This window comes from Callorhinchus milii, unplaced genomic scaffold (genome assembly GCF_018977255.1).
Source record: "Callorhinchus milii isolate IMCB2004 unplaced genomic scaffold, IMCB_Cmil_1.0 Scaffold4, whole genome shotgun sequence".
Taxonomy (NCBI): Eukaryota; Metazoa; Chordata; class Chondrichthyes; order Chimaeriformes; family Callorhinchidae; genus Callorhinchus; species Callorhinchus milii.
This window is the reverse complement of record NW_024704745.1, coordinates 168,112-190,401: the sequence shown is the minus strand read 5'-3', so window position 1 is coordinate 190,401 and position 22,290 is coordinate 168,112. Positions and strand designations below refer to the sequence as shown.

At 53.8% G+C, this 22,290-nt stretch overlaps 2 protein-coding genes across 2 annotated transcripts; both read right to left on the bottom strand.

Annotated features, from left to right (window-relative positions):
* Positions 1 to 1,550: 1,550 nt before the first annotated feature.
* LOC103191296 (RING finger protein 121) lies at positions 1,551 to 11,019 on the bottom strand (the record flags this gene model as incomplete). The annotated part of the gene is given in 4 exon segments (XM_007912284.2): positions 1,551 to 1,705; positions 3,559 to 3,700; positions 10,019 to 10,056; positions 10,844 to 11,019. Coding segments are annotated over 4 exon segments (461 nt in total), but the record flags the coding sequence as incomplete, so codon positions are not given.
* A 1,941-nt stretch (positions 11,020 to 12,960) lies between these two features.
* On the bottom strand, positions 12,961 to 22,146 carry spcs2 (signal peptidase complex subunit 2). Its single transcript, NM_001292103.1, has 5 exons — positions 22,081 to 22,146; positions 20,117 to 20,200; positions 19,259 to 19,419; positions 13,621 to 13,755; positions 12,961 to 13,170 (listed from the first exon to the last, which is right to left on the bottom strand). Exons 1-5 carry the CDS (start codon positions 22,126 to 22,128, stop codon positions 12,984 to 12,986), a joined length of 615 nt encoding a protein of 204 aa, NP_001279032.1. The 5' UTR covers positions 22,129 to 22,146; the 3' UTR covers positions 12,961 to 12,983.
* Between the last annotated feature and the right edge of the window lie 144 nt (positions 22,147 to 22,290).

Here is a 22,290-nt window from a genome sequence, read left to right as displayed (position 1 = left end):
CACTGCTCGCCTCTCCACACACTCCCCCCCCACCCACACTGCTCGCCTCCCCACACACTCTCCCCCCCCACACTGCTCGCCTCTCCACACACTCCCCCCCCCCCCACACTGCTCGCCTCCCCACACACACTCCCCCCCCCCCCACACTGCTCGCCTCCCCACACACACTCCCCCCACCCCCCCCCCCCCACACTGCTCGCCTCCCCACACACACTCCCCCCCCCCCCCACACTGCTCGCCTCCCCACACACACTCCCCTCCCCCCACACTGCTCGCCTCCCCACACACTCCCATCACCCCCCCCGCACTGCTCGCCTCCCCCCCCCACACCCCCCCGCCACACTGCTAACCTCCTCACACACTCCCCCCCCCCCCCACACACTGCTCACCTCCCCACACACTCCCGCCCCCCCCCCCACACTGCTAACCTCCCACACACTCCCCCCCCTACACACTGCTCGCCTCCCCACACGCGCACACACATGCCCACACTGCTAACCTCCCCACACCCCCCCCCCCACACTGCTAACCTCCCCACACCGCTAACCTCCCCACACACTCTCTCCCCACCTCCCACACTGCTAACTTCCCCACACACTCTCCCCCCCCACACTGCTAACCTCCCCACACACTCTCCCCCCCCCCACACTGCTAACCTCCCCACACACTCCCCCCCCCCCACACTGCTAACCTCCCCACACACTCTCCCCCCCCACACTGCTAACCTCCCCACACACTCCCCCCCCCCCCCCACACTGCTAACCTCCCCACACACTCTCTCCCCACCTCCCACACTGCTAACTTCCCCACACACTCTCCCCCCCCCCCACACTGCTAACCTCCCCACACACTCTCCCCCCCCCCCCACACTGCTAACCTCCCCACACACTCTCCCCCCCCCCCCACACTGCTAACCTCCACACACACTCCCCCCCCACATTGCTCGCCTCCCCACACACACTCCCCCCCCCCCCACACTGCTCGCCTCCCCACACACACTCCCCCCCCCCCCACACTGCTCGCCTCCCCACACACATGCACACAATACTGAAATCACACCTTTGTTGAATGTTGGGGAGGGAGGGAGACAGAAGGGGCAAAGGAGGGTACAGACACTGCACCTGCCCCCACTCCCCTCTCTTTCTCTCTATCTTTTGTCTTGCTCTTTATCTCTGTCTCTCTTTTTGTCTCTCCCTCTCTCTGTCTCCTTCGTGGTAGATGGAGGGGGTGGGGGGGAGAGGACCCCTGGATGGAGGGGTAGAGAGTCATTGAGATAATGTCAATGTGTGAAGGTGGAGAATGGGAAGAAAATGGGGGAGTGGGGGGAGGCGAAACATTGAGCTTATTTCGTCAGGCTCCCCCCTCTCAAGCGCCTCCCCTTCACCAGTCTCCCCTCCTCTTGCCAGGAAACATCCCCCCCACGCCAGGCTTCCCCCCCCACCCGAGATTGTCCCATTGAAATCAGGGATTTGGACCTGATCTGGAGTTTGGGATCAGGAGGGGTGGGGGTGACTGAAGGTGCAGTCAAGGTGGAGGGTCTTGAACCTTACCTGGGGGTGCTTCTGTCCAGTGGCTTTCGTGTTGCGCGGAAGGTGATAATTGCGGTGACGGCTGAGAACAAAGTCCAGATAATCAGGAACCGCCACCAGTGCAGCTTCGCTGTGAAGTACAGCGGGACCACCCACATCTGGAATAGAGTCACCAGCTGCCAGAAACACGGACACACAGCACAGTCACTGCACACACAGCACAGTCACTGCGCACACAGCACAGTCACTGCGCACACAGCACAGTCACTGCGCACAGAGCAGTCACTGCGCACAGAGCACAGTCACTGCGCACACAGCACAGTCACTGCGCACACAGCACAGTCACTGCACACACAGCACAGTCACTGCGAACACAGCACAGTCACTGCGCACACAGCACAGTCACTGCGCACACAGCACAGTCACTGCGCACACAGCAGTCACTGCGCACACAGCACAGTCACTGCGCACACAGCACAGTCACTGCGCACACAGCACAGTCACTGCGCACACAGCACAGTCACTGCGCACACAGCACAGTCACTGCGCACACAGCACAGTCACTGCGCACACAGCACAGTCACTGCGCACACAGCAGTCACTGCGCACACAGCAGTCACTGCGCACACAGCAGTCACTGCGCACACAGCAGTCACTGCGCACACAGCAGTCACTGCGCACACAGCAGTCACTGCGCACACAGCAGTCACTGCGCACACAGCAGTCACTGCACAAACAGCAGTCACTGCACAAACAGCAGTCAATGCACACACAGCACAGTCACTGTGCACACAGCAACAGTGCAGTGACTGCACACACAGCACAGTCCCTGCACACACAGCAGTCACTGCACAAACAGCAGTCAATGCACACACAGCAGTCACTGCGCACACAGCAGTCACTGCGCACACAGCAGTCACTGCGCACACAGCAGTCAATGCGCACACAGCAGTCAATGCGCACACAGCAGTCACTGCGCACACAGCAGTCACTGCGCACACAGCAGTCACTGCGCACACAGCAGTCACTGCGCACACGGCACAGTCACTGCACACACAGCACAGTCACTGCACACACAGCACAGTCACTGCACACACAGCACAGTCACTGCGAACACAGCACAGTCACTGCGAACACAGCACAGTCACTGCACACACAGCAGTCACTGCACACACAGCAGTCAATGCACACACAGCAGTCACTGCGCACACAGCAGTCACTGCGCACACAGCAGTCACTGCGCACACAGCAGTCACTGCGCACACAGCAGTCACTGCGCACACAGCAGTCACTGCGCACACAGCAGTCACTGCGCACACAGCAGTCACTGCGCACACAGCAGTCACTGCACAAACAGCAGTCACTGCACACACAGCAGTCAATGCACACACAGCACAGTCACTGCACACACAGCACAGTCCCTGCACACACAGCACAGTCACTGCGCACACAGCAGTCACTGCGCACACAGCAGTCAATGCACACACAGCACAGTCACTGCGCACAGCACAGTCACTGCGCACACGGCACAGTCACTGCACACACAGCACAGTCACTGCACACACAGCACAGTCACTGCACACACAGCACAGTCACTGCGAACACAGCACAGTCACTGCGAACACAGCACAGTCACTGCACACACAGCACAGTCACTGCGCATACAGCACAGTCACTGCACACACAGCAGTCAATGCACACACAGCACAGTCAATGCACACACAGCACAGTCACTGCGCACAGCACAGTCACTTCACACACAGCACCCCTGACCCACCGACTGCCCCTAACCCACTCCCTGCGCCACTCACTGCCCTGGGTCAGGGAGTGAGGCGGTGCATCGGGGGCGGGGCAGTGGGTCAGGGGGTGAGGTGGTGGGCAAGGGGTTTGGGCAACGGGTGAGGCTGTGAGGTTAGAGGAGGTGAGGCAGGCATGTCAGGGTTAGCAGGTCAGGGGCTGGGCTGAGGTTGCAGAAAGCTCTCCTGCACTGTGATGCGAGTGGCTCTATGTGGGTTAGACAGAGTCTCACGTTGTAGGACTTGGGGTGTCTCTGTTTCCACTGAACCAGGAGGATCTGGGCAAGGACCAGGGTGATGATGAGGATCAGGACCATCTCGGCGTGCATGGCCTCGTGGCCCCGGTGTTTGGCGTGCATCCGGGCATGCTCCACCCTGCAACACAAAGCCACAGCGGCTAAATATATCTCCCAGCACCAGCTCCCAGCCCAGCACCAGCTCCCAGCCCAGCACCAGCTCTCAGCCCAGCACCACCTCTCAGCCCAGCACCACCTCCCATCCCAACACCAGCTCCCAGCCCAGCACCACCTCCCAGCCCAACACCACCTCTCAGCCCAGCACCACCTCCCATCCCAGCACCACCTCCCAGCCCAGCACCAGCTCCCAGCCCAGCACCACCTCCCAGCCCAGCACCACCTCCCAGCCCAACACCACCTCCCAGCCCAACACCAGCTCCCAGCCCAGCACCAGCTCTCAGCCCAGCACCAGCTCTCAGCCCAGCACCACCTCCCACCCCAACACCAGCTCCCAGCCCAGCACCACCTCTCAGCCCAGCACCACCTCTCAGCCCAGCACCACCTCCCAGCCCAGCACCAGCTCCCAGCCCAGCACCAGCTCCCAGCCCAGCACCAGCTCCCAGCCCAACACCAGCTCCCAGCCCAACACCAGCTCCCAGCCCAGCACCACCTCTCAGCCCAGCACCACCTCTCAGCCCAGCACCAGCTCCCAGCCCAGCACCAGCTCCCAGCCCAGCACCAGCTCCCAGCCCAGCACCAGCTCCCAGCCCAGCACCAGCTCCCAGCCCAGCACCAGCTCCCAGCCCAGCACCAGCTCCCAGCCCAGCACCAGCTCCCAGCCCAGCACCAGCTCCCAGCCCAGCACCAGCTCCCAGCCCAGCACCAGCTCCCAGCCCAGCACCAGCTCCCAGCCCAGCACCAGCTCCCAGCCCAGCACCAGCTCCCAGCCCAGCACCAGCTCCCAGCCCAGCACCAGCTCCCAGCCCAGCACCAGCTCCCAGCCCAGCACCAGCTCCCAGCCCAGCACCAGCTCCCAGCCCAGCACCAGCTCCCAGCCCAGCACCAGCTCCCAGCCCAGCACCAGCTCCCAGCCCAGCACCAGCTCCCAGCCCAACACCAGCTCCCAGCCCAACACCAGCTCCCAGCCCAACACCAGCTCCCAGCCCAGCCGACACAGGGCCTCACTGTAAGATCACTTTACTCTGATTACATGGGGATGGTGCTGAGAAATGACATAAGCATAGGACAGACCATCGAGCCCAAACCAGAAGCTCGAAAATCTACTGGGGTTCAGCTTGTGAGACCATCTTGCCTTTAAGTTTAAGAGCAGCAGAGGTGAGAAAGTCTTGATTTACATTTAATCCAGAAGCATTGTGTTCCCTTGTTAAAAAGAAAGCAACTACACAATCAACTAACAACTCGGTTCCTACTTTCTGCTAGGTAAACAGAGGTGTGTAGGGTAAGAAAACTTGCCTAAGATTTCGCCCTGCCTGGGACTCGAACCCGGCAGGGTGAAATCTCCGAAATCTCACCTCGAAGGCAAGCGATCTAAGCATTACATTACAGGACTCCACTGGATTTAAGAATTTTACTCACAAAAACAGTCACTACACTTTATAGTGAATCATGCAAAGCTATTGAGACATAGCTTAGATGATATGAGTGATGATACTAAGCGAGGAAAAGTAGTACAGTGAGGAGGATAGCACCAGACTAGTACATAGACAGACTGATAAAATGGGCACACACATGGCAGATGAAGTTTAATGTGGAGAAATACAAAGTGATGTATTTTGTGAGGAAGAATGAGGAGAGGCGATATAAGCTGATGGTACAATCTTAAAGGGAGTGAAGGAAAAGAGAGACCTGGGGATCATACAAGTAAATCTTTGAAGGTGGCAGGACAGGTAGACAAACCTGTTAAATATGTAGGTATAGCTGTTGCACACTACAACTCACCGCCAGTCAGAAATTTAGGTGTCTTGTTCGACTCTCAACTATCTTTTCTCCCCCACATTCAAGCCATGACCTGCTCTGCCTTCCCTCATCTTCGTAACATTGCCTGACTCCACTACCTCACCCCTCAGCCGCTGAAACACTTGTTCATGCCTTCATCACCTCCAGGCTCGACTATGCAAATGCCCTGCGTGTCGGCCTTCCCAATTCCTCCCTCCACAGATAATCCAGAACTCTGCAGCCCGTGTCCTTTCCCACACCAAACTCCGTGACCCCATCTCCCCCACTCTCGCCCAACTCCATTGGCTCCCTATTGTTCCTATCGATCCAGTTCAAGATCCTGGTCCTCACATACAAAGCCCTCCATGGCCTCGCCCCACCCTAGCTCTATGACATCCTAACCCCCTACCAACCCGCCCGCTCCCTCCGCTCAGCCGGTTCTGCCTGCTCCACGTTCCCCGACCCACCCGCCCCACCATTGGCGGGAGAGCCTTCAGCCACTCTGCCCCCAACCTCTGGAATTCCATCCCTCAATTACTCCACCTCGCCCCCTCCTTAGCCTCCTTCAAGTCCCAATTCAAGACCCTCCTCTTTGACCATGCCCCCGGCCACCACCCTCCCCCCCTCCCCCCCTCCCCCAACCCCAGCGCGGGTTTGAAACGCTGTACTCTGTCCAGCCCTTGGGATGTCCTCCCGACGTGAAAGACGCTATACAAATGTAATCTTGTTGTTTTTGTTGTTAAAAAAAAAGCATAGGGGACACTAGGTATTAAATAGGAGCATAGAATACCAAAGTCAGGAAGTTGTGATGAACCTTTATAAAACACTGGTTAGGCCTCAGCGAGAGACTGTTCAGTTCTGGGCAACTTTAGGAAGGATGTCAAGGCATTGGAGAGGGTGCAAAGGAGATTGACCAGGATGGTAACAGGGATGAGGGACTTCAGTTATCAGGAGAGGGAAGAGAAGCTAGGACTATTCTCCTTAGAGCAGAGAAGGTTAAGAGGAGACTTAATAGAAGTTTTCAAAATTATGAGGGGATGTGTTAGGGTGAACCAGAAACTATTTCCACTGGTGGGTGGGTCGGTAACCCAAGGACATCGATTTAAAATAGTTGTTAAAAGAAACAGAGGGGAGGAGAGGAGAAATTCTTTTACACAGCAAGTTGTTGGGATCTGGGATGCATTGCCTGAAAGGGTGGTGGAAGACAATTTGATAACAAAACTTAAGAGAGAAATAGATAATTATTTGGGGAGGACAAGTTTGCTGGGCTATGGGGAGAGAGCAGGGGAAAGGGATTGATTTGGGAAGCTCTTTTCAAAGAGCCGGCACAGACACAATGGGCTGAATGGCCTCCTTCTATGCTGTATATGATAAGAGTAACATCTGTGCCATGACCCGCTCTGCCTTTCCAACCTCCGCAACTTTGCCCACCTCTGCTACTGTCTCTCCCCTCAGGTTGCTGAGATCTTCATCCAGACATTCATGACATCCAGGCTCCACTACGCCAACTCCCTCCTTGTTAGCCTCCCCAACTCCTCCCTCCACAGGCTGCAGATCATCCAGAACTCTGCAGCTTGTGTCCTCTCCCGCACCAGGCTCCGCGACCCTATCACCCCCATCCTCGCCCGACTCCACCAGCTCTCCATCCTCCAGAGGATTACTGTGTAATAATAAATAATAATTATCCTTGCATTTAATATAGCACCTTATCACATTGTTCAGATGCCTCAATGCGCTTCACAGGATATGGATTGTGTATTTTGTGGACGAAACGTGGCAGCCAATTACGCACAGCACAAACAGTCGTGGAGTGATTGACTACATTATTTCCTCCGGAAGGCATTTGCCAATCAAATAACAACTAGGGTCCTACTTACTGCTAGGTTATCCAGAGGTGTGTGGAGTCAGGAATTGAGGAATCAGCATTTTTCCCTGTCCTGCACAGGAATTGAACCCGGGTCCTTTCTTTTTCGAGGCGAGTGCACTAACCATTACACTACGGATTGATTTCAAGATGTACACAATTACTGCCACGTTTTACCCACAAAATACACAGTCAATTCACTTTGAGACATCTCAGAGACTTGATAAGGCACTGTATCAAATGCAAGGATTATTATTATTTGTTCCCCGTAGGCACTGAACAGCTACTTACTGCTGTTGCCGTGCTGGCTCCCATCACCAGCCAGTTCTGACCATGCAGACGGGGGTCTGAATGTTCCTGAACTCGGTGGCTGCTCTGACTGAGCGCGGGTCGCTGAGGGGAGCCCTTCAAAACAAGGGAAACAAAGAATTTCTGTTAATGTCAATCCCCCCACCCTCACGGGGGCCCTTCTCACGGTGAGTTTAAGAGTCAGAGGTTTGGGGGCCTAAACATGGGTGGGGGAGAAGGAGCACTTTACTTGAGCAGAGCCTGGATAGTGAGCTCACGCTGCTACGCACACACACCCCCACATCAGCCAGTGTCAGCTCTCCCACAAATCACAGCAGCTAGCCAGCCGCTCCCTCACTCCCAACACTGAACCTCAGCCTCAACCTGCACACAATCCTCCCCTGCCACAAACACACTCCCTCAGCTTCAACTCACACACCCCCACCCCGCTGCACACACACTCTCTCTCTCTCTCTCTCTCACACTAAGCCAGTCTCTCTCTCACACACACACACACTAGGTCAGCACCTCCCCCCGCGCCCCCACACCCCCACCACACACACACACACACTCACTCTAGACCAGTCTCAAACACACACATACACACACACACTAGGTCAGTCTCCCCCCACAAAACTACACACGCACACACACTAGGTCAGTTCCCCCTACCCCGCACTCCCCCACCCCCATACACACACACAGTAAGTCAGTCTCACTCACACACACAGTCAGTCTCTCACACACAAACACACTAGGTCAGTCTCATACATACACACAAGGCCAGTCTCACATACACACAACACACACACAATCAGTCTCATACACACACACACACAAGGTCAGACACACACACAACATACACACGATCAGTCTCATACACACACACAGTTCAGTCTCTCACACATATACACACTAGGTCAGTATCCCCCCACACACACATACTAGGTCAGTCTCACACACAGACACACACACGGATAGTCTCACACACAGACACAAATACACATTAGGTCAGTCTCACACACACACACACACACCACACGGTCAGTCTCATACACACACAGGGCCAGTCTCACACACAAAGTCAGTCACACATACACTAGGTCAGATTTCCCCCCACCCCCGTACACACACGCGCGGTCAGTCCCACACACACACACACACTAGATCAATCTCATACACACACATTAGGTCAGACTCCCCACACACATACACTAGGTCAGTTCTCCCCCCCACCCCCACCAACACACACACTTAGTCAGTCCCACACACATACGCACACAAACCAGGTCAGCCTCACACACAGACACACACACACACTAGGTCAGTCCCCTCCGTCTCACACACAAACACAGCCAGTCTCACACAAACACATACACACACACACACAGTCAGACACACACACACATACTAGGTCAGTCACGCACACACACTAGGTCAGTCCCACACACACACACACACACACAAACCAGGTCAGTCTCACACACAAGATCAGTCCCCCACACAAACGCACACTAGGTCAGTCTCTCTCACACACACACGGCCAGTCTCACACACACACACACACAAGGTCAGTCCCCCCCCCCCCCACACACACATACTAGGTCAGTCTCACACACAGATACACACGCACACGGTCAGTCACACACACACAAACCAGGTCAGTCTCACACACAAGGTCAGTCCCCCACACACACACACACAAACCAGGTCAGTCTCACACACAACTTCAGTCCCACACACACACACATACCAGGTCAGTTGCACGCAAGGCCATTTACATACACACACAAGGTCAGTCTCTCACACACATACTAGGTCAGTCTCAAACACAAAGACACTGTCAGTCTCTCACGCATACACACACACTAGGTCAGTCCCACACACATAGACACAGACACACTAGATCAGTCTCACTCACACAGACTAGGTCAATATCTCACACACACTAGGTCAGTCTCACACAGACACACACTAGGTCAGACATTCACAGTTGGCCAGTCTCACACAGACATGGGCCACACACAAGGCCAGTTTCACACAAACACACACACACAAGGTCGCTCTCACACACACACACTAGATCAGTCTCCCTCACACACACTACGTCAGTCTCACACACATACACACACACAATGTCAGTCTCACACACACACACACGCACAGTAGGTCAGACATACACACACTAAGTCAGTCTCACACACACACACACACACACACTAGGGTCAGTCTCTCACACACACACTCGACCAATCTCACACGCATACTAAGCCAGTCTCCCCGCTCTCACGCACACCAGCCACTCCCCTCCAAATACCTGGCCAGCCTCATCCTACACACTGAACTCACCTCCATCTTTCCTCTGGCGACAGGTTTGACAGATCAATCTGTAAGAGAGGAAACATAGTAAGGATCAGCAGCCTTCGGGTCATTTTCATCTCACTGGTGAAGTGAATTGACTGAATATTTTGTGGGTGAAACGTAGTAGCCAATTGCACACACCGGCGTCGCACAAACAGTCATGGATTTTTTTTTGAAGGTATTATTAGCCCCAAAAAGCAATCCGCCAATCAACTGACAACCGAGTTTCTGTTTACTAAGTAAACAGGCGTGTGGTATAAGGAAACTTGCCAAAGGTTTTGGCCCGCCTGGTAATCGAACATAGGTCATTTTGCTTGTGAGGCAAGTGTATTAACCACTTGGCTACAGAATCTCCTGGTTGCCAGGAGCAGCTATGCAGCTGAATTTGCAAATCAGTTACTTGGATTTGCAAATATTTCCACAAAGACTTGCCATCAGGGGCCATTGGACACACGTGGACAAAGCCAAGTGCAGACACTTTACAGTATATCCTGGGTCCCCAACACACACACACTAAACTCCCTACCCCATCACCCCCGCCCTCGCCAGGCTCCACTGGATCCCCATCACACACACTAAACTCCCCACCCCATCACCCCCGCCCTCGCCAGGCTCCACTCATCAGAAAACATATATATTTGATGATCGTGTCCACATATCCTTCTATCCATTTCCTTTTGTGTTTGTGAAGAGCTCCGCCGCTCGGGCGGAAGCTGTGACAGGACAAGTGGTGACATTGCTGAGCGCCTGCACCGGGCCACCGGCCATCATCAATCAATCAATCAATCACCACGGCCGCTGCCGCCTCCTCACCGCGTCCAGGTCCACCTTGTGCTCTCCGTGCAGCCCGTGTCCGTGTCCCACCCCCACACCTTCCCCCTCCCGCTCCAGCTCCAACTCCGGGCCCAGCATCAGGCCCAGGCCCAGCAGCGCCGCCATCTTAGGCCAACAGCCCCGCCCCCATTACCCAGTCCCTCTTTCCATTGGTCAGCCCCAGCGCTGCTTCCCATTGGTCAGCCCCAGCGCTGCTTCCCATTGGTCAGCCCAAGCCCTCCTTCCCATTGGTCAGCCCAAGCCCTCCTTCCCATTGGTCAGCTCCAGCCCTGCTTCCCATTGGTCAGCCCCAGCCCTGCTTCCCATTGGTCAGCCCCAGCCCTGCTTCCCATTGGTCAGCCCCAGCCCTGCTTCCCATTGGTCAGAGACTGCGCCGATCTGATTGACAGGAGCCGGTGATTGAAGCGCGTGTCAGTGTAGTGACTGATGATCTTTGCATTGATACAGCGCTTTCCCACATCTTCCGGAAGTCTCAAAGCGCTTCACAGAATAACAATAATAAGCTGTGAGGATTCGCTCTGCCCTGGAATCCAACCTGTTCAAGAGACCGTCAGTGACCCCTCCGCCCTGACAAATCCCCTTCACCTGCAACTAATTTACAGGAAGAACATTCTCAGCTTCCCGAGGTTCTTGCAATTTGGGATGGAATTCCAGGATCATCCTGCTTGCCTTTTCTTCCTCCATTTCACTGATGGCATAGCTTTTCTCACTTCCACTTATACCGTTCCCCTGGACTCTGAAGATCTTTGTTGTAGTAATAATCTTTACATTTGATATAGCGCCTTATATTGTTGAGATGTCTCAAAGCGCTTAACAGAATAATCCTTGTAGTTAATTTAGTACCGCATCACATCTTCGAGACGCAACAAAACACTTCAAAGCGTATACTATAAAGTGTATTGGCTATATATTTTGTGGATGAAACACGGCAGCCAATTGCGCACAGCAGTATCCCACAATTGTGGATTGAGCGACCAATTTTTTGGGGGGGAAATTGTTGGCTTCAGTTCACCCTGGAAAGCAATCCATCAATTGACCAATCAACTTTAACACTTTCAAAGTTTGCTGTGTGCAGACACTGCATAGCAGAACCTGAATGATTTTTTCTTCTTGCAGAGAAGAAATTAGATGTCGCTCAAATGAGATTAGCAAACTGGGTGGATTCAAACCTAGGGCCACAACTAGATGAATTTTTAACCAGTGTGCAGCAATGATTCTTCAATCTCGCTCCTCACAGCAAAGATCAGTGGGGACACCAGTGGAATGATTAGTTATAATAAGAAATACAATGCTTGCATTTGATATGGCACCTTATCACATGTCTTTAAGACGTCTCAATGCGCTTCACAGAATATACTGTAAAGTGTAGTGACTGCATATTTCGTGGGCTAAATCCGGCAGCCAATTGCGCAGCAGTGTCCCGTAAACGTGGATTGAGCAACCAAATAGTTTGTTTTTAAGGGATTAATAAGCCTGGAAAACGATACGACAATCATCTAACCATCGGTTGGCTATTTACTGCTAGGTAAACCGAGTTTACTGCTTGTGTGTGCTGCAAATAAAAAAAACTTTTATGATCCCTTTAAGAACTTTATGATGACACCTAGATCATTGAAACATCCCAAAGAGCTTCACAATTACTGTATAGTGGCTGTGTATCGTGTTGGCAAATACAGCAGCCAACTGGCTCCCACAAACAGGAATGAAGTGAATAAGTGATTTATCTGGGTTTTGGTGAGAGAGGAACTCCTCGTTTGTAAGTCACTGGATTTTTCACATCCATTTGGACAGATGGAGGACAGCTCACTTTCAATGTCTCTTGCAAAGGACAGCACCTCCGACATTGCAGCACTCACCATAGAACTGCACTGGAGCCTCGGCCTGGACTGAGCTCAAGCCCTGACATTGGGCTTGAACCCATGGCCCACAAACTAACCCAGAGGCGAGAACACAAGTAACTAAGTCAGGCTGACACTATATCTAGCAAGCAGACCGGTCGTGTGTGACCATCTCAAAGCACATCACCGGTGGAATAAGTTTGGGGTCAAAATCCTAGTGAGGTTTGGTGTTTCAGCAGGAGCCCAAGATAACAGGTTGGCATTGAATCTCTGACACACTTTTATTTCTGCTTTTTCTTCTTGCCCAGCGAGTCGTGCAACTTAGAGACTTCGGGCTCATACAGATCCATGACCAGCGCCCCGCCATCATCAAAGAAACACTCCACCGACTTGGTAAACTCCCGCTCACGCTCCTGATTGGTCCGTCCATCGATGAAAGTCATCTTCAGAGTGTACTGGTCATCAAACCTGCAGCACACAAGGGAAATGCATCTTCATCAATAATAATAATCCTTGCATTTGATATAGTACATTATCACGTTTTTGGCACGCCTCAAAGCGCTTCACAGGATATACTATAAAGTGTAGTGACTGCGTGTTTTGTGGGCGAAATACGGCAGCCATTTGCATACAGCCATTGTCCCACAAACAGTCGTGGATTGAAGTGACCAATTTATTTTTATTTATTTTTGTTTTCAATGAACTATTAACTTCGGAAAAGTGATCCATCCACCAGTCAAGTAACAAGTGGGTTCCTACTCACTGCTAGGTAACCAGAAGTGTGTGGAGTAAGAAACTTGCCTAACATTTTGACCTGCCTGGGAATCGAACCCAGGTTTTCTTGTTTGCGAGTCAAGTGCTCTAACCACTGAGCTACAGGACTCCATGGGGGACAATGGAGAAGAGAAGCCCCAGTACCTGCGGAGGCAGGAGGAGAGTTGCCACACATCCGCGGGGTCCAACCCAGCCGGATCCTTGTCTATAGCCACTAAAAAGATGCTTTTCTCTTTATAGGAGGTGTAGAAGGTGAGGATCCCCATCATAACAAAATAGGTGCTGAACAGTTAAGGAAGAGACACAAACAAGGGTGGACAGCGCGGTAATCTGAGTTATTATAATATAACAATCTGTGCATGTGATATAGCAGCTTATCACGTCTTTCAGACGTTTCAAAGCACTTCACAGAATATACCTGTGTATAATATTGTAGTGACTGTATTTTGTCGGCAAAACGCAATAATCAATTGTGCACACACAATCGTGGATCGAGTATAAATCTTTTTTTTAAAAAAAGGATTATTACTCCTGGAAAAGCAACCTGCCAATCAACTAACTGCCAGGTTCCTACTTACTGCTCGGTAAATCCCACGCGGGGAGCGGCGGCAGGACAGCGCGGGGAGGAGCCTGGGCCTACCTACTCAAGTATTTAAGCTCGCGGCGGCAGGGAGTGCAGCCAGGATCTGAGGGGGGAAGGGGTGGGGGCAGAGCGGGCGAACCGCTGATGTCATAGTTTAGTTTTCAGGAGTGTGCGCGTGCAACAAAAAAAAACCTCTGCGCCCCCACCCCAGGGCTCACATCAGGGCCCACCATGGTCCTGTTGGGTTGGCTGCCCCAGCCCATGGGCTAATGCTATCCACCTGACCGCTCGCTCCTGGTCCCCGCGTGCGCACTATGGCTGCCGCTTTGGCCCTCACCCGCCCCCTCCCTCCTCCCAAACCCTTAACCCGCTGCATCTCTCCCGCTCTGTCCTTCTCTCTCTCCGTCGCTCTCGCCTTCTATCCCCACTTGACCCTCACACCCCCTCCCTCTGCTCCAGTCTGGGAATCCTCCGCCGGGCTCACCGTGGCACTCGGCGTTGGCTGTCCAGCAGCAGCCACACCGACTGCCCCATTCCCCACCACACTCGCCAGCCACCCCGGACACAGACCCGGGGAGCCAACCTCTCCTCCCTCATCCCCATCTCCCCCACCCCTGCCTCACAACCTGGACCTCCCTCCCTCCCACACACCCTTCTGTCAACCGCTCCCTCCACATCGGACTACAAAACGTCCGCTCCCTCTGTAACAAGGCCCTGGTCATCAACGATCTCATCCTTGATGAGAACGTTGATATCATGGCCTTAACGGAAACCTGGCTCACCCCAGGCGACACCTTCCCCCTCACGGAGGCCACACCACCCGGCTACACCTCCCACCACATCCCTCGCCCCAACCGCCGTGGCGGTGGTGTAGCCCTTATCTCAAGGACACCACTTGCCCTATCCCCCTACTCCTCTGGCTCTTTCCCCTCTTTCGAGCACCTCACCCTCTCCCACCCCTCCTTCCTCTCACTCAAAATCCTCCTCCTCTACCGGCCCCCTAAAACCTCTCCCACCTTCATCTCCGATATTTCGACATTTCTTACATCTCTCTGCCTCTGCTCTGATCGCCTCATCATCCTGGGCGACTTTAACCTGCACTTCACCCCCTCCTGCTCCATCTCCTCAGACTTCTCTTCCCTGCTCTCCTCACTCAACCTCTCCCTCCACATCAACTCCCCCACTCACAGTCACGGCCACCCACTCGATTTGGTGATCACCCGGGGCCTCAGTGTCTCGGATGTCACTATCACCGACAAGGCCGTCTCCGACCACCACTTCATCTCCTTCACCACCTCCACCCCCCTCCCCACCTCCACCAGACCCACCACCATCTTCTACCGCCCTGGAAGAAGTTACCCCCACAATCCCTAACCGCTGCCTTGGAGTCCTCTGAACTCCTCTCCCTCTGGCCTTCAACCCTCACTGACCCCTCTTCTCCTCTCACCCTCCTCCACAACACCCTCTCCTCCACACTCGACACTCTTGCCCCCATCACCTCCCGTACTGTCTCCTACTCTCGCTCCTCCCCCTGGTTCACCACCCACCTCCGCTCACTGAAGAGCCAGGTGCGGGCCGCTGAACGCACCTGTCAAATCTGGCCTAACGGTCCAACGACAAATCTGGCTGGACCTCCTCAAAATCTTCCGCTCCACTCTAGCCTCGGCCAAGTCGTCCTTCTATTCCAGGATAATCCTGGAGGCGAAGGACAACCCCAGGCTACTGTTCTCCACCACATCCCGACTCCTCCGTCCCCCCCGCCACCCCGCGCAGGTCATCTCCTCCAACCTTCACTGCGAGGAGATGCTGGATTTCCTTGAATCCAAATCAAGGGAATCCGCTCCGCGGTCACTTCCCCTCCAACCTCCACCCACCCCCCCACCCCCTCCCTCCCACACTCCGACTCCTACCCATCCTCCCCTACACACTTTCGTACCCGTTTCCCCACCCTCTGTCACCAAACTCATCCTATCCCTGAAACCCACCACCTGCTCCCTTGACCCCATCCCCACTCCACTCCTTATCTCCCAGCTCCACCTCCTTGCCCCACATATCACAGACATCATCAACCTGTCCCTCTCCTCTGCCTCTGTTCCCATTCCTTAAAAACTGCCACCATCACTCCCACCTTGAAAAAACCCTCCCTTGATGCATGGCAGCTATCAAGTTATCGGCCCATCTCCAACCTCCCCTTCCTGTCCAAGGTCCTTGAAAGAGTTGTCGCCTCCCAGCTGCGCTCTTTCCTCTCCACCCATTCATTATTCGAACCCCTTCAGTCGGGTTTCCGTGCTGCCCATAGCACAGAAACTGCCCTGGTCAAGGTCACCAATGACATCCTGACCATCTGTGACCAGGGCTCCCTCTGTCTCCTCGTCCTCCTCGACCTATCGGCAGCATTCGATACGGTCGACCACACTATCCTCCTCCACCGCTTGTCCTCCCACCTCAACCTTCAAGGCCCTGTCCTGGAGTGGTTTAGGTCGTACCTCTCCCACCGTCTTCATTTTGTTTCCACGAACGGCTTTTCTTCCAGCCCCCGAACTGTCTCATGCGGTGTCCCTCAGGGCTCTGTCCTCAGTCCCCTCCTCTTCACCTTCTACATGCTCCCCCTGTGGTGACATCATCCGCAGACATGGGGTTAACTTCCACATGTATGCGGATGACACCCAACTCTACCTTTCCTCCTCTACCCTCAACTCCACGACCCCCGATGTCCTGACAGCTGCCTGTCCGACATCGAGTCCTGGACGAGAGACAACTTTCTTCAGCTCAACGTGTGTAAAACTGAGGCCCTCCTGATTGGCTCACGTCAGCGCCTCCGCACCTCAGGCGCTGACAGCATCAGCATCCAAGGCCGCACTCTCCACCTCTCAAAGCCATCAGGAACCTCGGGGTTCTGTTCAACCCTGAGCTGTCCTTTCTCCCTCATATCCGCGCGACAACTGGCACCGCCTTCCATCACCTCCGGAACATCGCCAGATTACGGCACTACCTCACCCCTCACGCGGCTGAAACTCTGGTCCACGCCTTTATCACCTCAAGGCTGGACTATGGGAACTCTCTCATCGGCCTTCCCGGCCCTCCCTCCACACTGCAGGTCATTCAGAACTCTGCAGCTCGTGTACTGTCCCGCACCAGGCTTCGCGCCCACATCACTCCCACCCTCGCCCTCGCTCGCTCCCCATCCGCCAGAGGATCGAATTCAAGATCATCATCCTCACCTACAAGGCCATTCACGGCCTCGCTCCCTCCTACCTCTCCGACCTACTATCCCCCTACTTACCTGCCCATACCCTCCGTTCCTCTGGTTCCGGTCTGCTCCACATCCCCCGACCCAACCGCCCTACCATCGGTGGTCAGGCCTTCAGCCTCTCAGCCCCGAGGCTCTGGAACTCTATCCCCCAGTGGCTTCGCCGCCTCCTCCCTTTCCTCCTTCAAGGCCGGTCTCAAGAGCTTTCTGTTTGACCGTGCCTTCAGCTCCCCTCTCAACTCTCTACCCTCCCCTCACCCTGACCATTTTCCCCTTTTTCCTGACCCAAATGTACAGGGCCTTGGCACGTACTCCCGACGTGAAAGGCGCTCTATAAATGGAATCTTGTTGTTGTTGTGTAAGGAAACTTGCTTACGGTTTCGCCCTACCCAGAAATCAAACTCAGGTCCTCTCGCTTATGAAGCAAGTGCTCTAACCACTACACTACAGGACTCCCCTCCACAATAATGGACTAACTGTCAACCACCACTTTCTCACTGTGCACATATTAGTTTTTTTAAAAACACATCAATGTGACGCTCGCTTCTTTATTCCCTGATCTCTTCAAGGTGCATTCTCCCTTCACAATTTTCAAACTTCCATCAGAGGAATCCTTGCATTTGGTATAGTGCCACCTCGCACAGCAAAGCCATTCAAACACCCTCACAGGATTTTACCGTAAAGTGTAGGTGAATGTGATAGCCCACTTTGTGAATAACATTCCTAATTGGTAGGTAAATACGCACAAAATACACTCACTACACTTTACAGTAAATTCTGTGAAGCACTTTGAGATGTCTCAACCACGTGATAAGAATCCATATCAAATGCAAGGATTATTATTATTATTTATCGGGCGGGCGGGGGGGTGGCGAAGGGATGATCGAGCAGGGCACCAGGAGAAACTCCCTTCTCTTTTCGAACAGCGCTATGAGATCTTTGATGTCCGCCTGAACAAGCAGACAGGGCCTCATCTCATCTGAAGGATTGCACCTCCAACAATGTAGTGCTCTCCCAGCACTGTAATAATGATAGGGCAGCTGCAGAGAAACCATTCCTCTGGTGGAGGATTCCAGAACAAGGGGCATAATCTTAAAATTAGCGCTAGGCCGTTTAGGAGTGAAATCAGGAGGCAGTTTTTCACCCAAAGTGGGAATCTGGAACTCTCTCCCCAAAAGGCTGTGGATTATCCACATCCATTCGCATTTTCAAGACTGAGGTGGATAGATGTTTGTTAGGTACCAAGGAATTCGGGGCAAAGGAAGGTAATTTGTGTTGAGATATAAATCAGCCATGATTTTATAGAATGGCAGAACTGGCTTGAGGGGCTGAATGTGGCCTACTCTGTTCCTGCGTAGCATGAGGATAGATTATGAGCTCAAAGTCCCCAAAGTGGGGCTCGAACTACAACCTTCTGCCCAGCCCAGTGTCACTCACTTTCACTTTGCCAGGTTGAAAATCTGACCATTCCCGATATGTTATTTTCCTCCCTACTCTCTACCTGCCTCCACTGGCTCCCAATTACCGAACGTATCAATTTCAAGTTCCCCTCACTCATCTTCAAATCCCTTCATGCCCTCGCACCTCCCTACCTATCCGATTTGCTTACCCCCCACTCCACTAGCCACTGCCTCCACTCAGCTGGCTCCAGCCTCCAGTTTGTCTCTTGTCCCCTCCACCCCTCCATTATGCCCTGAAACTCTGGAACTCTCCCTCAATCCCTCCACCTTTCCCCCTACTTCCCTCCCTCCTTCCTCACCTTTAAATCACGCCTAAAGACCTTCCTTTTCAATCGTGCTTATAATCACCTCCCCCAGCCCTCTCCCCCCGGCTCAGGGTTAGACTCCGCCACTGTCAAGCGCTCTAGGATGTTATCCCGCGTGAAGGGCGCAATTTGTTGTTGCTGGACCGACTGACTGATGAAGGAAGACCCTCTGTGTAAAGGATATGAAAGCACACAGCCAGCCAGGACAAACTTGGAGTCTGGAAAGGGATGCAGATAGTCCCAGACCAGGGCCACGATGGCAAACAGGCAGGAGATGGTGCAAATGATGAGGCGCCCGTCGATCAGCCCAAAATTCTCCTCGCAACAGTATTTCTCCAGAAGAACCTAAGAGTGAGAGAGCGAGAAGGGAGGAACAATGAAAGGCTGAGAAGACGTTGATGTGGGGGCAGCAGAGTTTGGTCGGGAGTGTGACTGCAGCTGAGTACCTATCTTGTCCACAGCTGACAAATGTTTTTGTGGTGGGCCTCTGCATGGCACTCAGCACCAAAAGCCCTTAGAATAATCCTTGCATTTAATATAGTGCCTTATCTCGTCGTTGAGACGTCTCAAAGCGCTTCACAGAATACACTGTAAAATGTAGAGACTCTGTCTTTTGGGGACAAAACACAACAGCCAATTGCACACAGCAGTGTCCCACTAACAGTCGTGGATTGAGTGATCAAATTTTTTTTTTTTTAAGGAATTATTACAACCGTAAAGCAATCCACCAATCTACTACTTACTGCTAGGTAAACAGAGACGTGTGGAGTAAAGAAACTTGCCCAACATTTTGCCTTGCCCAGGAATTGAACCTGGGTCCTCTCGCTTGTGAGCGCTCTAATCACTATGCTACTGCCCTCCACGAACCCGCATCTGTCTGCAGCTGCATTAGGAGGTATCTTACACCACTAGGTACCATGAGAGAGCTCTCCATTGGGGGCTGAAGTTGACAGGGTGTGTGTAGCTAACAGACGTTCAGCCTGGGATGTGCTCAGTTCAAGGCTCTGTTTGACGGCTCCAGGTCCCGTCACCATTTCCTCACCTTCTTGGCGGCATCGTCCAGGGCGTTTTTGACAGCTGCTCCGTCCCATTTGTCAACCTTCACCACTTTGTCATCGATCTTCCACTAACAACAACAATAAACAAAATGAGAAGGAAAACCACAGTGAGAATTGCTCCACCAATTGTGTGCGGCAGTGTCCCACAAACAGTTGTGGATTGAGTGACCAAATTATTAATGTTTTTAATATATTTTTTTAAGAGATTATTACCTATGAAAAGTGATCTGCCAATTGACTAACAACTGGATCTCTACTTACTGCTAGGTAAACAGAGCCATGTGGAGTAAGGGAACTTGCCTAAAGTTTCACCCAGGTCCTCTCACTGCGAGGTGAATGCTCCAACCACTGAGCTACAGGGCTCCCATCTATAGGAATTCCAGAGGTTGGGGGCAGAGTGGCTGAAGGCTCTCCCACCAATGATGGAGCAGCCAGAGCCGGCTGAGCAGAGTGTGTGTTACCCTCACACACACACCCTCACTACTCACTCACTCTACACACTACTCACTCGCTCTACACATTACTCATTCTACACACACACTTACACGCACACACCCTTACACACAGACTCCTCACACACCCTCACCCACCCACACACCCCTCACTCCCCCACCCACGCACCCCACACCCACAGATTCCTCACACGCACGCACCCTCAACCGCACTACTCAATCACACACACACTCTACTCACTCACACACACTCTACTCACACAAACACGCACACTCTACTCACACGCACACTCTACTTACACTCGCACACTCTACTTACACTCGCACTCATGCACTTGCACACACACAACTCATATTCTACTCACACGCACACTCTACTCACACGCACGCACAACACGCACACTCCACGCACGCGCACCACGCATGCACGCGAGCGCACCACGCACACCACGCACGCACCACCCACGCCCGCGCACCACTCACACTGTACACACAAATCATTCACATACTATACACACGACTCACTCACACACTACTACAACAAGAAGATTCCATTTATAGAGCGCCTTTCACGTCGGGAGGACGTCCCAAGGCGCTGTGCAGTTGGGTCAGGACCCGAGCAGTGGGGAAATGGTCAGGGTGAGGGGAGGGAGGGGAGGGAGCGAGGAGAGGGTAGAGAGTCGAGAGTGGAGCTGAAGGCACAGTCAAAGAGAAAGGTCTTGAGACCGGTCTTGAATGAGGAAAGGGAGGAAGCGTGAATGGCCTTGTAGGTGAGGATGAGGATCTTGAATTCGATCCTCTGGGGGATGGGGAGCCAGTGGAGGGGAGCGAGGGCGAGAGTGAGGGCGAGGGTGGGAGTGAGGGCGAAGGTGACGGCGAGGGTGGGAGTGAGGGCAAAGGTGAGGGCGAGGGTGGGAGTGAGGGTGAGGGCGAGGGTGGGAGTGAGGGTGAGGGCGAGGGTGGGAGTGAGTGCGAGTGTGAGGGCGAGGGTGAGGGTGGGAGTGATGTGGTCGCGGTGTCTGTGGGGGACAGTACACGAGCTGCAGAGTTCTGAATGACCTGCAGTGTGGAGGGAGGGCCGGGAAGGCCGACGAGGAGAGCGTTCCCATAGTCCGGCCTTGAGGTGATAAAGGAGTGGACCAGAGTTTCAGCCGCGTGAGGGGTGAGGTAGTGGCGATGTTCCGGAGGTGATGGAAGGCGGTGACGGTTGTGGTGCGGATATGAGGGAGAAAGGACGGCTCAGGGTCGAGGGGAACCCCGAGGTTCCTGATGGCTTTGAGAGGTGGAGAGTGCGGCCTTGGACGCTGATGCTGTCAGCCCCACCACCCACACACTACTCCCTGGGGTGGTGGGGGGGGGGGAAGGTGATCAAAGGTGTGGTCGAAAAGAAACGTTTTCAGCAGAAACCTGAAAATCGGAAGGGAGGGAGCGAGATGGAGGGAGTTCCAGAGCCTCGGGGCATAGTGGCTGAAGGCACTCATACACACTACACTCACTTTAGCCAGGATACCGTTCTTGCCGCCCCGCGCCGATGCCGCCGCCATCTTGACTGTCCGCAGCTTGAGCGCCGGGGGTGGAGGTGGCGCGCGCTGATTGGGTGAGGAGCCGGATTTCCCGCCTGCAGCTCATGGCGCGGCGGAGCCGCCGGCGCTAAGCATCCCGGGACAAGATGTTTTCTCACTCAGTGAAACTCGGTCTCCCAGCAT